The sequence below is a fragment of the Oryctolagus cuniculus genome, chromosome 19 (assembly GCF_051225735.1).
Source record: "Oryctolagus cuniculus isolate XC-2025 breed Fujian yellow rabbit chromosome 19, ASM5122573v1, whole genome shotgun sequence".
NCBI classification, from domain to species: domain Eukaryota; kingdom Metazoa; phylum Chordata; class Mammalia; order Lagomorpha; family Leporidae; genus Oryctolagus; species Oryctolagus cuniculus.
This window is the reverse complement of record NC_142885.1, coordinates 5,878,555-5,896,262: the sequence shown is the minus strand read 5'-3', so window position 1 is coordinate 5,896,262 and position 17,708 is coordinate 5,878,555. Positions and strand designations below refer to the sequence as shown.

Genomic DNA, 17,708 nt, shown 5'->3' with positions numbered 1-17,708 from the left:
TGCTCCACCTCCACGGCTCAGCAAGGCCCCCCCTGGGTGCATGGCCAACGCCTCGCATCCTGAGACCACCTGGGTCACTGCTCCACCTCCACTGCCCAGCAAGGCCCCCCCTGGGTGCATGGCCAACGCCTCGCATCCTGAGACCACCTGGGTCACTGATTCACCTCCACTGTCCAGCAAGGCCCTCCTGGGTGCATGGCCAATGCCTCGCATCCTGAGACCACCTGGGTCACTGCTTCACCTCCACTGCCCAGCAAGGCCCCCCCTGGGTGCATGGCCAACGCCTCACATCCTGAGACCACCTGGGTCACTGCTTCACCTCCACTGCCCAGCAAGGCCCCCCCCTGGGTGCATAGCCAACGCCTCGCATCCTGAGACCACCTGGGTCACTGCTTCACCTCCACTGCCCAGCAAGGCCCCCCCTGGGTGCATGGCCAACGCCTCGCATCCTGAGACCACCTGGGTCACTGCTTCACCTCCACTGCCCAGCAAGGCCCCCCCTGGGTGCATGGCCAACGCCTCGCATCCTGAGACCACCTGGGTCACTGCTTCACCTCCACTGCCCAGCAAGGCCCCCCCTGGGTGCATGGCCAACGACTCACATCCTGAGACCACCTGGGTCACTGCTTCACCTCCACTGCCCAGCAAGGCCCCCCCTGGGTGCATGGCCAACGCCTCGCATCCTGAGACCACCTGGGTCACTGCTCCACCTCCACTGTCCAGCAAGGCCCCCCCTGGGTGCATGGCCAACGCCTCGCATCCTGAGACCACCTGGGTCACTGCTCCACCTCCACTGCCCAGCAAGGCCCCCCCTGGGTGCATGGCCAACGCCTCGCATCCTGAGACCACCTGGGTCACTGCTTCACCTCCACTGCCCAGCAAGGCCCCCCCTGGGTGCATGGCCAACGCCTCGCATCCTGAGACCACCTGGGTCACTGCTTCACCTCCACTGCCCAGCAAGGCCCCCCCTGGGTGCATGGCCAACGACTCACATCCTGAGACCACCTGGGTCACTGCTCCCCCTCCACTGTCCAGCAAGGCCCTCCTGGGTGCATGGCCAACGCCTCACATCCTGAGACCACCTGGAGTGGGTGACTCTGTATGCATGTTGACTGTGTGCCTGGGCCCCGCACAGCTCTCCCTGGGTATCCATGAGGGGTTGGTTCCGGGACCTCCCACAGATATGAGACTCCTCAGATGCGCAAGTCCCTGACCTAAAACAGGGCAGTGTTTGTACACAGCCTACACAATCCTCCCACATATTTTAAATCACCTCTAGACTACTTGTGGTTCCTAATACCATATGCGTGTAGCACAGATAGTGGTTATAGGGTACTGTTTACGGGACAGTGACGTGAGTGTGCGCACGTTCAGGGACTGTGTTATGGCGCAGTGGGTTAAGGACAGTGACGTGAGTGTGTGCATGTCAGGGGCTGTGTTATGGCGCGGTGGGTTAAGGACAGTGACGTGAGTGTGCGCACGTTCAGGGGCTGTGTGCATGGTGGGTTAAGGACAGTGACGTGAGTGTGTGCACGCTCAGGGGCTGTGTTATGGTGCAGTGGGTTAAGGACAGTGACGTGAGTGTGTGCACGTTCAGGGGCTGTGTTATGGTGCAGTGGGTTAAGGACAGTGACGTGAGTGTGCACACGTTCAGGGGCTGTGTTATGGTGTGGTGGGTTAAGGACAGTGACGTGAGTGTGCGCATGTTCAGGGGCTGTGTTATGGCGCGGTGGGTTAAGGACAGTGACGTGAGTGTGCGCATGTTCAGGGGCTGTGTTATGGCGCGGTGGGTTAAGGACAGTGACGTGAGTGTGCGCACGCTCAGGGGCTGTGTTATGGCGCGGTGGGTTAAGGACAGTGACGTGAGTGTGTGCACGTCAGGGGCTGTGTGCATGGTGGGTTAAGGACAGTGACGTGAGTGTGCGCACGTTCAGGGGCTGTGTTATGGCGCGGTGGGTTAAGGACAGTGACGTGAGTGTGCGCACGTTCAGGGGCTGTGTTATGGCGCGGTGGGTTAAGGACAGTGACGTGAGCGTGCACACGTTCAGGGGCTGTGTTATGGCGCAGTGGGTTAAGAACAGTGACGTGAGCGTGCGCACATTCAGGGGCTGTGTTATGGCGCGGTGGGTTAAGGACAGTGACGTGAGTGTGCGCACGCTCAGGGGCTGTGTTATGGCGCGGTGGGTTAAGGACAGTGACGTGAGTGTGCGCACGCTCAGGGGCTGTGTTATGGCGCGGTGGGTTAAGGACAGTGACGTGAGTGTGCACACGTTCAGGGGCTGTGTTACAGCACGGTAGGTTAAGGACAGTGACGTGAGTGTGCGCACGTTCTGGGGCTGTGTTACGGCACGGTAGGTTAAGGACAGAGACGTGAGTGTGCACACGTTCTGGGGCTGTGTTACGGCACGGTAGGTTAAGGACAGAGACGTGAGTGTGCACACGTTCTGGGGCTGTGTTACGGCACGGTAGGTTAAGGACAGTGACGTGAGTGTGCGCACGTTCAGGGGCTGTGTTATGGCGCGGTAGGTTAAGGACAGTGACGTGAGTGTGCGCACGCTCAGGGGCTGTGTTACGGCACGGTAGGTTAAGGACAGTGACGTGAGTGTGCGCACGCTCAGGGGCTGTGTGCATGGTGGGTTAAGGACAGTGACGTGAGTGTGCGCACGTCAGGGGCTGTGTTATGGCGCGGTGGGTTAAGGACAGTGACGTGAGTGTGTGCACGTCAGGGGCTGTGTGTATGGTGGGTTAAGGACAGTGACGTGAGTGTGCGCACGCTCAGGGGCTGTGTGCATGGTGGGTTAAGGACAGTGACGTGAGTGTGCGCGCGTTCAGGGGCTGTGTTATGGCGCGGTGGGTTAAGGACAGTGACGTGAGTGTGCGCACGCTCAGGGGCTGTGTTATGGCGCGGTGGGTTAAGGACAGTGACGTGAGCGTGCACACGTTCAGGGGCTGTGTGCATGGTGGGTTAAGGACAGTGACGTGAGTGTGCGCGCGTTCAGGGGCTGTGTTATGGCGCGGTGGGTTAAGGACAGTGACGTGAGTGTACACGTTCAGGGGCTATGTGCATGGTGGGTTAAGCCGCCGTTGGTGACCCCAGCATCTCCTGTTGGATCACTGATTCCTGGCCCGGCTGCTCTGTCTCCTGTCCAGCTTCCTGCTCATGTGCCCGAGAAGGCAGCAGAGGACAGTCCAAGTACCCGGGCCCTGACCATTCAGATGGAGCCCCGCTCCTGGCTTCAGCCTGGCCCAGACCTGGCTGTAGCTGTGTGGGGAGTAAGCCAGAGGGTGGAAATCTCTCTTCTTCTTCCTCTCTCTCTTTTTGCCTGTCTTTCTCCCTCTCCGCCTGCCAAATGAGTAAGTAAATCTTCGGGAAAAAAAAAAAAAAAGGGCCGTACATATTCAGTACAATCGCAGTTATTTTTTTCCCAAATATTTTTGGAACTTGTTTGGTTGAATCCGCAGATGTGGAGGCCAGCTGTGTCCTGTTTTAGGCCATATACCCCTCCTCCCCTCCCCACCCCGAGGGCAGGAGTCCTCTGAACATTCGATGATTGGGGATTTCGATACCACAGTGAAACACCTCACACAAGCTACATATGAAGCCATGTGGTCCTGCAGACTCACAGCCCAAGGTTGAGTGAGCCCACGGGTTTGGTTTGGGCATCTGGTGAGGCAGAGAATGGCAACAGCAGTGTGTTGGGCAGGGCCTACATTTCTACCCCCAAAACGGCCAGCAGGCAAGCACAAAAGGGTTCACTGGACAAAGACCCCAGACCAGTAGGGCAAATCTTGTGTCCTAGAGCTCCATGCCCAGGGTCTGGGACACTGTGGGGGGGGGGGGGAGCCAGGCGGCCACGCCCTCCCATCTTCACTCCTTGGATGGAGTCTTGTCTCTGCAGCTCCATCGGGGGTTGCCCTGGGGGTGCTGTGCAGTGGCTCCAGCCCCGCATTCGTGCCTGGCATCATCCTAGTCAGGGCTCTGTCTGCCGGGATCGCCCTAGGTTGTCCAAGACAAACTTGGACATCGGGTGGAGGTCCCTGTGCCCATGCGGCTGCTCCCAGAGGCTGCACACAGACCTCTGGCTCTCCGTGGCAGGTGTTCCACGGTGGTGATGATGCCTTCACCTTCCGGAGGACTCTGCCTGGGCCTCCCTCTCACAGCCCTGCCCGGGGCTCTCTGGAAGTCCTGGGGAAGCCACCCCAACCTCAGAACTCTCGCACTCTGTGTCTGCATGACCAGTGTCGCACACAGGACAGCAGGTCTGCTGCCCGTTTGGACCGCGGCCGTAGCCCCAGATTCACCGCTTCACCAGCCAAATGGAAGAAGGAGTCCTCTGGCAGCCTTGGTCAGGGTCACTGAAAGGCCCGGGGTCTGCCCTGCCAGGCTGTGGGTCTGCGATGGGCAGGGCAGTTGTTGGGGTCTTCCTTCAGCCTGTCTGCTAGCACACAGCTCCCTTGCACCTGCCCTCATCGCCTTCTGTCCCAGATGCGTGTTTTCTTCCTTCCTGCTCTGGTCGGGCTGTGAATGTTTCAGTCTCCCTGCACTGCCCCTGCAGGGCTCACCGCAGCCGCCAGTCAGCCAGGCTGGAACCTCAGCACCTTGCTGTCTCCTCTGGCAGACAAACTGGGTGGCTCAGGACAGGGACACGGCAGGCTCTGCCACGGAGTCACAAGGATGCCTTCAGTTCAGCTCCCAACAGAGTCCCATCTCCTTCTGAGGTCGTGTCGGCATGACCTTCACCACCTGTGCGCCTGTCAGCACCCTTGACCTTGTTCTCAGACAGCCCTGTCCTGTCCTTGTTATCCGAGCCACCATCAGGACGCCCACACTGCTCTACTTACAGCGTTTGCGTGGTTTCCCAGCCTGGTGCTCCAGATTATTAGAACATCGGCCAGTTAACCAATTCCAAAGTGGCCTCTATATTTTATCTATTTATTTCACTTATTTGAAAGGAGGAGAGGGAGAAAGACAGACAGACAGACAGACAGGAAGACTGGGCCTTTGAGACCAGGAGCCAGGAACTCCGTCTGGGTCTCCCATGTGGGTGGCAGAGAACCAAGTCCTTGAGCCGCCGTCCACAGCTTCCCAGGTGCATTGGCAGGGAGCTGGATCAGCAGCGGTGCAGCCGGGACCCAAACGGGCTTTCCCACGAGGGGTGCCAGGGCAAGTGATGGCGTACCCTGCTGTGACACAATACTTGTCCTTGTCCTGTCTCTTCTGCTGAGCCCTCTGAGAGAGACAGAGATGGATCTGTCCACTGGTTCAGTCCCCAAAGGCCTGTACCAGCCAGGACTGGGTCAGGCTGAATTCGGGAGCCCAGAACTGAACCTGGGTCTCCTGTGTGGGTGGCAGGGGCCCAGGTCTTTCAGCCGTCACTGGCTGCCTCCCAGGATAAGCGTTAGAAGGAAGCTGAAGTTGTCATTTGTAGTTATAGTACTGACCCTGCTCCTTGGTAAACATTTCCTTATCTGTCAGCTTCTCCTCACCATGAGAAGGTACCTAACACGGCTTCTTTAGAAGGAAGGTCTGTTTTACCTATGGCGTTGGAGACGCACAGTGCAAGAGCAAGTGGTCCCCATCGGCTCATCTGCTTGGGAGAGTGGCAGGTGCCAGAGCAGGAGGGACCTTGCAGGGAGCCCGGAGGCAGCCCAGCCACCCTGCTGTGTGAGCGCCGTTTTAAAAAAAAATTATTTATTTTACTTGAAAGAGTTACACAGAGATAGAATGAGAGAGAGAGAGAGATCTTTCATTAGCTGGTTCACTCCCCAATTGGTGGCAATGGCCGGAGCCGTGCCGATCTGAAGCCAGGAGCCAGGAGCTTCCTCCCAGTCTCCCATGGGGTGCAGGGGCCCAAGGACTTTGACCATCTTCTGCTGCTTTCCCAGGCCCTAGCAGAGAGCTGGATTGGAAGAGGAGCAGCCAGGTCTTGCACTGGCACCCACATGGGATGCTAGCACTGCTTACCCACTACGCCACAGTGCCAGCCCCCGAGAGTGACTTTTCCAGGGAACTCTCCCACTGACCCAGAGCCGTTCCTTGTGGCCAGCCCCTCAGCATGACAGGGACAAGCTCCCTGCCCTTCCAGCACCACTAACCTGCGACTTCTGGCACTTTCGGATTTAAGCGTCTCGGGAGTTTGGGCAGCAAACCCTGTTCAATCCATTAGCAGTGCCAGGGCAGTATCAACACTGTTTTTATGGATGAGGGTTGAACATTAAATTAGCATTTCCCAGCCAGTCTCCACAGTCCCACAGAGGATCAGAAATACGCACTGGGGGTGTAAATGGCTAAAAGTGATCGCAGCACGTATTTGCTTTCCAGAAAAAACCCCACACTAAGCTTATTAGTTAAATACTGTTATTGCTTTAAATTAGAGCCCTTTGAAAGCCTCCGAGTGCACCTCGAGCCCACCTGCTGGCGGGGGCCCCTCCTCCACCCATCTGCTGCTCATAGGGCGACACAAGCTACCGAGGGGTATTTGGCCATTTTGCAGTTTCCAGTGGTTTTTAGTGGCACAGTTTGAGTTGGTGGTTGCCCTCGGCCCCTGCTCAATGCCCAATAAAACAGAATAAAATAGAATTGTTCAAAGACAGGGACCCTACGGAACGCAGAATTAAATACAAGCTAAGTGGAAGGATAAAGGATTCTCCTCCTCTGCCTCTGGACGGCTCTCGGGGCTCTTGACTGGATCCGTGAGGTGTCGCCCTGGTGAAGGGGAGCACAGCGCTGGTGCTACCTGGACCGTCCGTCCTCGGGGAGCTCAGAGTGTTCGTCTGTCTCTGCAGTGTGCCCTTCGTGAGGAAACACGGGGGAGGGCCGCCTGAGACCAGCTCTCCCAGCTTTTCACTTAAAGACAAAGCCCAGGGGCCCATGCTGCACTGCTCAGCAGGCTGAGTCGCTGCCGGCGCCGTCGGCATGCCTGGGAGTGCAGGTTGGCGCCCTGGCTGCTCCTCTTCCAGTCCAGCTCCCTGCTAATGGCCTGGGGAAGCAGCGGAGGACAGCCCACGTGCTTGGGTCCTGCACCCTCGCGGGAGCCTGACGGAGTTCCTGACTCCGGGCTTCAGCCTGGTCCAGGCTCGGCTGTTGAGGCCGTTGGGGAGTGAATGGGCAAATGGAAGGTTGATCTCTCTCTTTCCCTCTCTTCTCTCTGTCTGTAACTCTGCCTTCCAAATATGCATAATAATGAACACAAGACTTTTTTTTAAATAACTATCTGATTGAGGTAGGAATTTGAAATGACGTAGCCCCCACAGAAAACAGTACGGTAAGTCCTCAAAAATTAAAGAATAAAGCTGCCGTGGACCCAGCAGACCCACTTCTGGGCATGCGCCTGAGGGAACTGGAATCAGAGGAGGCATTTGAACGCCTGTGTTCACAGCTGCGTCACTCACAGCAGGAGCTGCCATGCGTCCACCCGCAGATGAATGGACAACAGAGTATGGACGTCACACAGGGACTGTCCCTCAGCCTGACACCTGCTGCAGCACAGATCCACCCCGAGGACTGTGTGCCCTGCGGAAGAAGCCGGGCACAAAAGACAAATGCTTTGTGGTTCCACAGATAGAGGTCCCCAGCATGGTCGGGTTTCTAGAGACAGGAGGTAGAGTGGCGGGTGTGGGGGGCCGGGCAAGGGATATGGGGTGAGTGTTTCCCGCGTGCAGAGTTGCAGGTCTGAGAGCTGGAAGGTGGTGAGGGCTGCCCAGCAGTGTGTGTGTGCTCAGTGCCACTGGACTGCACCTATAAAAGCAGTTGAAGTGGTAAATTTTGTTAATATATTTTGCCACAATGGAAGGTTTCCGGATCTGGAGCTCTAGATATTTCATTAAAACAACTTGGGGTGAGTGTTTGGTACAGCAGTTAGAAAGCTGCTCGGGCTGTCTGCGTCTCCTGTGGGGGTTTCTGGGTTTGAGTCTGGGCTCCAGTACCACCGTCTGTGCAGCCGCCTCCCGTTGGTGGCTCCTGGCCAGAGTGAAGGGCAGTGTCCTGCGATGCGGGAGCTGTCCGGATGCTTGCCATTGCTCAGGGCACTCAGAAGTGGAATTAAAATTTGCTTTTATTTTGGGGCAAAGCGTGTTGAAATCCATGCATATGCGAGGTCTTCAGAGAGTTCGTGGAAAGTGCACATGGGTTTCAGCATGTTTTGCACCAGAATAAACATTTTAATTCGATTTGCCACACACTTTTTGAAGCCCCTTGTGCGTGAGACACCTTGCCCAGAGTACAGAGCCTTACGTTTTAGTCAGCTGGTATTTTCTCATTTTCTTCTGTCTGGAGGACCTCAGCCTCTGAGGGGGCTTCTAAGTCTTTTTTTTTTTTTTATAAAAAGATTTATTGTATTTATTTGAAAGGCAGAGTGACAGAGAAAGAGAAGGAGAGACACGGAGACAGAGATCTTCTGTTGGCTGGTTCATTCCCCACATGGCTGGGGCTGGGGCTGGGGCAGACTGAAGTCAGGAACCTGGAGCTCCATCTGGGTCTCGCGCATCAGTGGCAGGGGCCAAGCAACTGGGCCATTTTCTGCTGCCTCCCAAGAGCACTAGCATGGAGCTGGATGGGAAGTGGGCCAGGCAGGCCTTGAACCAGCGCTCCGGTATGGGATGCGGGCATTGCCGGCTCTAGCCTAACCTGCTGTGCCACGACATTGGCCCCACCCTTTCTGTTTTGTTTTGTTTTGTTTGTTTGTTTCTCTCTCTCTCTCTCTCTCTCTCTCTCCCTCTCTCCCTCCCTCCCTTGGCTGGTGTTCGGACCATCCCAGACTGGATGATTTTGTCTGCTGCCTTGGTCCCCATCTCAGACACAGCTGGAGCATTGGGTTCTGTGGGCAGTTCCAGCATTCTGTGCCGTGGTTCTTTCTTCCACCACCTCAACGTCTCGTCTTCCTCATCTGCAGTTTCTCATCTGATGCTTCCCTGGGGATTTGGCACAGCTGCTGCTGGGGTTGGAATGGGTGGTGGGAGTCAGGCTCCAGCCCTCTGCCCGCCTTGCCCTGGGGTCCTGCTGTAGGGTCAGACGCCCTGGACACTGCACACACGTTTGCTTTGCTTGAGAGACCCTTCCCCTACCTTAGCTGCCTGGCAGTCTCTGTCCACTCTGGGTCCATGTGACCTTCCGAGGGAGAGCCCTCTGATCCTAGGAACTGTGGGCCACTCTGTCCTCAGCTGGGTCCCTGCTGCCCGGCCTTCAGAGTTTGCAGCACCATCTACCTCCATGGTTTCCGTTTCTTTTCAGGTTTGCTCCCCTACTCAGCTTCGGCTTCCATAAACCCTGGAATCTTCTTCTGATAAAACTGCTCACCCCTGCATCGGCGGGTTCAGCACAGTCAGGGTGTGCAGGTTTCAGTGGGTGCCACGGCCGTGCTGCATCGTGACAGCACTCAGCGGCTCCCCTGTGGCCCTGGCTGGGGTCCACCTGGTGGGTCCTGGGCGTGGTGGAGCCTGTCTGCTGGTCCTGTTGGTAGCTGTTCTGTGTGTGTCTCATTTCTCCGTGGTCGGCCATTCTCCTGGTGGTGGCTGGGCTGCAAGCATGCAAGCCCAACTGGCGGATGCTTCTAAAGTCTTAGTGCACCCCTGCTCACAAGTCCAAGACCACGTGGCGGAGACACCCGGCCGGCGGTGAAGCCGGCGACCCCAGGCTCCCACGGTGCTGAGACGTCTGTGGACTGAGGGGACTGAAATAGGGGAATCAGGAAGGGTCCTGGCTGGCGCACGGGACTTAGCCCCTGCACATTTTCACACACGTTAGGACTGCTGACCTCAGGATTTTGTTTTGTTACTTTTTGTGTTGTGATCGACACACACAGGTCATACATGTTGCGGAGTACCATGCGTGGTCTGATGCATGGCTGCGTGGTGTCAGGTTCCGCTCAGGGCAGACACGCCGGCCCTCAGAAGCTCACTGCTTCTTTGTAGGGGAAACCTCAGAAAGTGTTCCTCTGGATTTCTTTGAAATATACAAGGGTGTTTCAGAAATTTCATGGAAATTGGAATTAAGAGATAAGTTTATTTTGCTGTGAAAACGTTCATTATAATTTTAGTTACACATATTTATGGGGTGTGAGAATTCAATCCGTGTGATGATCAAGTCAGATTAGTTGGTAGTTCCATCTCCTTAAACACAGCTCAAAACATTTAAAAAAAATCCTTGCAAGTGAACCAACACTGTGTATGTGTTTAGGTCTGAAGTGTTTACGGGCAGTGTTTGTGCCGTTTCCATCTCTGTTTTTATGTTATATCAAGTGCACGGCTCAATAAACGCAATATGTGTAAAGGGCTGGCATCATGGCACTGTGGGCTGAGCTGTTGCTTGAGTTGCTAGCATCCCATATGGAAGCCTGGTTGGGTCCTGGCTGCTCTGCCTCCAACCCAGCTCCCTGCTTGTGTGCCTGGGAAGGCGGCAGACCTGGATGGAGTCCCTGGCCCCTGGCTTTGCCCTGGCTCCTGGCTCCTGGCCCAGCCCTGGCTGTTGTGGCCATTTGGGGAGTGAATCAGCAGGTAGAAGATCTCTCTCTCATCTGTCTCTCCCTCTCTCTGTTGTTCTGCCTTTCAAATAAATAAATAAATCTTAAAAAATAAATTCAATATATGTTTGATGAATAAATAATCATACAGCTGATAAAAATGCATTGTCCATGAATGGTTTTTTTCATAATTCACACTTCCAATGAATTTTTGAAGACTCCTCATATGTATGGATTTCAAAATTTCTCTAAAGCAAAAGAAAGTCATTTAATTAAAAAAATTTATTTACTTGAGAGGCAGAGAGTGAGCCAGCTCCCATTCACTGGTTCACTTCCCGAGTGCCGGAGCAGCTGTTGGCTGGGCTGAGGCCGAACCCGAAGCCGAGAACTCAGTCCAGGTCCCCAGGTGGGTGGCAGGGACCCAGTCACTGGAGCCGTCACGTCACCTGCGTTCTCCAGGACCAGCCTCAGCAGAAGCAGGAATCAGGAGCCAGGGCTGGACTCAAACCCAGGTCCTCCAGGGAGGGCTGGGAGCAGCATAAACTTACTTCCTGTTTTCCACACACTTTTTGAAGCTCCCTCTTGCATGGTACGTCACGGTTATTGATAATATGGTTATTGATAACCAGCCTCCTGTGCGATACCTCCCCGGCTCAGCCACTGCCCCAAACCCCTGGGGCCTAGGGTTCTGTCTGACACCGGCCTCCGGGCATGGCCCAGCTGCCTTTCCAGCAGCTGCCAGCCCCCCACCTCGCCCGTGCCCACCTCACTTCCTCAGGCATCGGAAGGGAGACAGAGGCGGAGAGCGCATTGCATTCTTGCGGGCAGTCCGTTTGATTAGAATGTCGCCGCGAGATGGACTTGGCACGTGTGTGGGAATTATTAGCACAGCGGATGAGGGAACAAACATCTCGGCTCATTACTGTTCCTTTATTAATGTTTGTTCTCTTGATTATTTGTGGATTTCTATTAAAGGAAACCGAGGAGGCCGGGCCCCTTCCAGGCTCCTGCCTGTGGACGCTCGTCCCGGGGACGGTTCTGCAATGAAATTGCTTTTTTAAGTTTCCTTTTTTTTGGGTCAAGTTGGTGCAGCTTTTTCCCTTGGTAGTTCGCAGAGAAGGCAGAGGTGGGGAGTGATCTGCATAAATATTTATTTCCTGAACAGTTAATTCTCGCAGCTAAAATGATTTAGGAAATTCGAGAGGAATAAATTTCCATTACGTTGCAGGAAAAGTTGAGTTACTGAATCGGCGTTTCAGAATACCTGCCTGAGACACAAAGGTGAAATGCATGATGGGAAGGGAGGCCTGGAATTGTGCTGCCCAGTGTGGTGAGTGGGAGGGGACAGGGAGCAGGTCAGCTACAAGCCATCCGGCTCGCTGGTTCCTGTTGTGTGAGGCCACAGCAGAACAGTTAGAGGTGGGGGCCGTGGCGCTGATGGCCACAGTGGTGTCCCAGCCTGCCTGCCTTCCGTCCCTGATATCGGGGAGCAGCGCCCTGATGCTTGTACAGAGAAGAGGTTTGGCTGAGCGGTGTCTCGGTCCCTTCCCATCCACAAGAACGACACCGACGACTCCAGGCCCTCAAGTGCCCTGTTGCTCCCTGCAATGACTATGTTGACCAGACTTGTTTCTCCGGTCCACGGTTCTCTTGATGTTACGGTTGATGCAGGGTGTGTGGCTGTGTTGCTGGCCTCTGCCCAGTGAGGCCATTGGTACCGTCCACCCATCTGACAACCAGGAATGGCACAGCACTGCCCCGTTGTTCCCTGGCTTTAATCCCATAAAAAACCACCATGGTTGGTGGCGCAGACTGGGACAAAAGTTAAGCTTCGTAGAAACGTCACGTTGGGCAAGGCAGGGGGTACTGGCAAAGGTGCAGCCGTGTGGGGCCAGGCCTCTGGGGTGCAGGTGGCAGGTTCTATCGCAACTTAAAACCCCCAGGTTGCACCGTGAACCCAGGGCAGCTGGGGCTTTCACACGGTGAAGTACTGAATCCAGCACCCATCGCAGAACAGCGTGGTGTGTGAGCCACGGAAGCCCCGAGTGTCAGGCCGCGGAGATGGGTGCCGCAGACGGCTTCGTGGCCGTGAAGAACTGTGAGAGCTGTGCGTGTGGCCATGCAGAAGCGGCGGCAGGACGCGGCGTTGAGAAGGCAGCAAGTCACTGAGGGATGTGTGCAAAAAGCCCTGGCTGTGTTATGCACTCCCATGCCAGGATCCCGCCTGCAGCTGCACGTGTGGGGTGCGTGCAGGGACAGGGCTGGTTCCCTGAGGCCCGGGGCGGCTGCATGGGGCTCGGTGCCCACTTCTGCTCTGCTGGGCACCTTGTAGGCGGATGGCTGGGAGTCGGGGTGAGGTGGGCGCTTGGAGAGCCCAGGTGGGCATTTCGGAAGCAAAGGGAGGGGCTCAGGAGAGAGGAGAGATGGGAGGGGCATGGAATGGGGACACAGCAAGGCCAGGGTTTGCTCCAAGGCAGGAGCAGGCACCCCAGGGATGGGCAGGTGCCTGGGCAGAGGGTGACGAGGGGAGTCAGTAGCTGGTGCGTGCTGCCACGTGGATGATCGTGAAGAGGCCAGGCTAGGCGGAGGAGGCCAAACGCGAGAGATGGCACACGTGTGTTCTGTGCCCGTGGAGTGTTCCCCTCACAGACGGGTCCTGAGGAAGACAGGCGGTGGGCGGGCTGCCATGGACAGGCAGGGAGGGGTGGGCGAGGGTGGGCTTCCTTCCAGGGGCCTGAGAATGTTCTGGAACTGGGTGCACAGCACAGTGAGTGAGCCAGTGCCACCAACGACGCGCCTTGGGCTGGTTCGTTTTATGCCGTGAGTTTCCTAAGAGTTGGTTGCATAGAAGTCAGTCTAAAAACAAAGACGAAAGCTCTGCTGTCGTGTGTGGGGCTCTCCAAGGACATCATGGAGCCGATGAGTCAGCTGTGCCACACGCACACGTGAAGAAGGCACGGACCTTCCTGGCCTCGTAGAGGAGAAAGTCATGAAAACAGACGCACGTAGTGGGCGGGGTGGCCTGGGGCATCACTCACTGAGGCCAGACTGAGGGGTCGGGGACTTCATGTTCCCCAGACGGAGCCCCCAGGGGACACTGAAAGGCAGCTGGCCCTTTAAGGACGCCTTCCGGCAGGCCTTTTGGGGTTCAGCAGGACAGTGCCCAAAGGACACCTTTAAAACGGGGAGGGAAGACTTCGGGAGCTGCCACTGTGGCCAGCAGGTCACGCCTCCGCGTGTGGCACCTGCATTCTGTGTTGAATTCCCAGCTGCTCCACTTGCAGTCCAGCTCCCTGCCAATGCACCTGGGAAAGCAGTGGAAGGTGGCTGTCGTACTTGGGCCCCTGCCACCCATGTGGGGACCTGGGTAGGGTTCCCGGCTCCTGGTTTCAGCCTGGCTCAGCCCAGCTGTTGCAGCCCCATTTGGGGAGTGACCCAGTGGATGGGAGAGCTCTCGTTCTCTCTCTTTCCCTCTCTGTCACTCTCTTTCCCTCTCTGTCACCTGCCTTTCAAAGAAATAGAATAAATCTGAAAGACCTGTTTTGGCTGCAAATGAGGTGTAAGATGTAAAGGCATCCAGCTCCACACACAGAGCACACCTGTCTGGTGCCTCTGGCAGCTCTTGCTGCCAGCATCCCTGCCGGCTTTCGTCTTCTCCGATTTCCTACCTGCCTGCTCCCTCTGCCTCCCACCCTCAGCCTTTTCTGTTGGACAGGAAGAAAGACAGATCTTCCATCTGGCTTGTTCCCCAAATGCTCATGACAGGACTGGGCCAGGTCAACACCAGGAACCAGAAACTGCGAGATGAGTGGCAGGAGCTCAGACACCTGGGCCATCACTGCTGTCTCCCAGGTGCAGTAGCAGGAAGCTGGATTGGAAGCAGAGGTGGGAGCTGATCCAGGCCCTCAGATATGGAAGGCGGGTGTGCAGGTCAGTGGCTAACCTGCTGTGTCACAAGGCCTGCTGCCATCCTGTGGGTTTGTTGGATGGATGGGGACACATAACACAGGACAGTGATGGTGTCCATCCCTGTGACATCACACAGGACAGTGACGTGTGTCCATCCCTGTGACAGCACACACAGGACAGTGACGTGTATCCATCCCTGTGACAGCACACACAGGACAGTGACGCGTATCCATCCCTGTGACATCACACACAGGACAGTGACGCGTGTCCATCCCTGTGACATCACACACAGGACAGTGACGCGTATCCATCCCTGTGACATCACACACAGGACAGTGACGTGTATCCATCCCTGTGACAGCACACACAGGACAGTGACGTGTATCCATCCCTGTGACAGCACACACAGGACAGTGACGCGTGTCCATCACTGTGACATCACACACAGGACAGTGACGCGTGTCCATCCCTGTGACAGCACACACAGGACAGTGACGCGTGTCCGTCCCTGTGACAGCACACACAGGACAGTGACTCGTGTCCGTCCCTGTGACATCACACAGGACAGTGACGTGTGTCTGTCCCTGTGACATCACACAGGACAGTGACGCGTGTCCGTCCCTGTGACAGCACACACAGGACAGTGACGCGTGTCCATCCCTGTGACATCACACAGGACAGTGACGCGTGTCCGTCCCTGTGACAGCACACACAGGACAGTGACGCGTGTCCGTCCCTGTGACAGCACACAGAGGAGTTTGAGTGCCCTGGAAATTCTCTGTGCTCCACCTGTTCACCACCACCTCCTCCTTCCTGTCACCATAGTTTGCCCTTTCCAGAACACCCTGTGATAGGAATCATAGCGTGTGGTTTTCAGACTGGCTTCTTTACTAGCTGGAGGCATTTAAAGTTCCTCTGGGGCTTTCTGGGGCTTGACAGATTATTTGTTGTCCTTGATCTCTGGAGGGACCATGGTTTGCCTTCCCCTTCACATAAAAAAAAATTTATTTATTTTTTTTTTGAAAGGCAGAGTTACAGAGAGAGAAAGAGAGACAGAGACAGAGAGGCCTTCCATCCACAGGTTCATTCCCTCAAATGGCCGCAATGGCTAGGGCTGACCAGGCCAAAGCCAGGAGCCACTTCTAGGTTTGCCACATGGGTGCAGGGGCCCAAGGACCTGGGCCATCCTCTGCTGCTTTCCCAGGTGCATTAGCAGGGAGCTGGATTGGAAGTGGAGCAGCTGGGACTGGAACCAGCACCCGTATGGGATGCCGGCACTGCAGGTGGCAGCTTTACCTGCTACGCCACAGCGCGGGCCCACCCCTCACCTCTGAAGGGCAGCTGGGTTGCAGCTGCTGTGCACACTACCAGGTGCGGGTTTGTCCTGTTGGTTTCAGCCTGGGCAGGCTCACCGCATTCCCTTTGCCCATGGCTCCTCTCCGGCTTCTCTTCCCAGTCTGGGTCTGCCCGCCTTTCTCCTCTCACCTCCCACTTCCTTCTCAGCTCCACCCAGTCTCAGTCACTCCGTAGTGGTTTGGCTTGATAGTTCTCCAAGTGAGGGTCACTGGCCAGGACGATGGGCATCACCTGGGAACTTCAGCTCTTCAGGCGTGGCGTGTGGGGCAGCAGTGGGACACGGCCTGGGGTGCCTGCTTCCGTATCAGAGTGCCTGGGTTCAAGTCCCTGCTAGTGCGCATCCTGGGAGGCAGCAGGTGATTGATTGTCCAAGTGCTTGCGTCCCTGCCACTCACATAGGAGAGCCAGTGAGTCCCTGCCTCCAGTCTTTGGCCTGACCCAGTCCCAGGTGTGTTGTGGGAGATTGGGGGGTGAAACAGTGGACGGAAAAATATCTCTGTCTCAAAATAAATTTTGAGAAACAAACAAAACAAGGAGACATAGCCACTGTGGTAAAGCCACTGTCTGTGGTGCTGGCATCCCATATGGGTGCTGGCTTGAGTCCTGGCTGCTCCACTTCTCATCCAGCTCCCTGCTAATGACCCAGGAAAACAGCAAAGAATGGCCCATGTCCTTGGGCCCCTGCACCCATGTGGGAGACCCAGATGAAGCTCCTGGTTGCTAACTTCGATCTGGCCCAGCCCTGGTCATCGTGGCCATCTGGGGAGTGAACCAGCAGATGGAAGATTTCTCTCCCTTTGTCTCGTGCTCTCTCTAACTCTCTCAAATAGATAAATAAACTTTTTTTTTTTAAAAAATGCAGGTTTCAGCAGCTTGTGAAAGGGAAGTTGAGGCAGGGCCCGGCCTCTGTGCTCAGCAGCCTCTCACAGCGATGCGGAGCCGAGCAGCCGCCCCACCTGCTGAGCACCTGGGCTGACCTGGCCTCTGTCGCCTCTCTCCGAGCCCTGGTCCTCCCTTTGTTGGGCCCATCGCTGTTTCTGTTGCATTCGTCTCTGGTTCTCGGGGGACGCTCTGCTCCCCTGGGCCAGTCCCCACATCTCTCTCTGCCGTCTTCAGATCCGCAGTGCCTGGCGCACTGCCTGGTGAGAGATGCCCTTAACTGTTCCTCACATTAACTCGTATTAACAGAGACGCTAATTGGCTTCCACACACCTGGGGGAATGCATCAGTGTTTGCCAAGTGCAGGTGAGAATCACAGTAATGTCCTCTCTTCTTAGCTGAGATAAATTTCAGATAATTGCCCGTCTTGAGGTGGAAATAAACTTGGAGAAGACACCGCCATTGATTGTAGTAGGAATCTCGGGGGAGCTTTGCAGCTCCAGACGTGTAGGGTTGGGTGGGGGCGCGGGGAGGGTGTGTGGCTGGGCCAGACGCTCCCTGTTAGGAACCCAAGACAGGGCCGGGGCACGTCCACCTCCATGTCCTCTGCTCGTTGAGAACCCGTCCCAGTGGCCCACTGCTGTCAGACTCAAGTGGCATGGTATTTATTACTTCCTGAGGGCTTGAAGGGCGAAGAAAAGCCCGGGGGGTGTGAGGGTTTGGGGGACACAGGTCGGTGATGGACCCTGCAGGGGCTGCACCCGCAGCCTGTGTTAGCTTCCTGGGGCCAGTGTGACAGAAGAGCCCACACTGGGGTGGCAGCGAGGGTTTAAACTACAGGAATGTATTTTCTCACAATCCAGGGTCCGAGGTGGGGTGTGGGCAGGGCTGCTTCCTCTGGGGCCCCTGCTTGGCTTGTAGGCGCCATCTTCGTGTGTGTGTGTGTGTGTGTGTGTCCTCCTCTGCTCGTCTCCTGGGATGGGGGCCCACCCCACCCCGCTGACCCCTGTTGACTTCATTCCTTCTTCGAGAGCTCCACCGTCACATACAGTTGAGTTCTGAAGACGGGGGGTTAGGATGTTACTGTAGAAATTCCAGGAGGGACAC

The 17,708-nt window shown here is 56.1% G+C and overlaps 1 protein-coding gene across 1 annotated transcript in view; it reads left to right on the top strand.

Moving 5' to 3' along the window:
- Positions 1-12,518: 12,518 nt before the first annotated feature.
- LOC149120315 (uncharacterized) overlaps positions 12,519-17,708 on the top strand; it is a 34,868-nt gene continuing 29,678 nt past the window's right edge. Inside the window, exon 1 of the mRNA XM_089321943.1 lies at positions 12,519-12,555. Within this exon, the coding sequence (XP_089178069.1) occupies positions 12,519-12,555 (37 nt within the window). The remainder of the gene's footprint in view (positions 12,556-17,708) is intronic.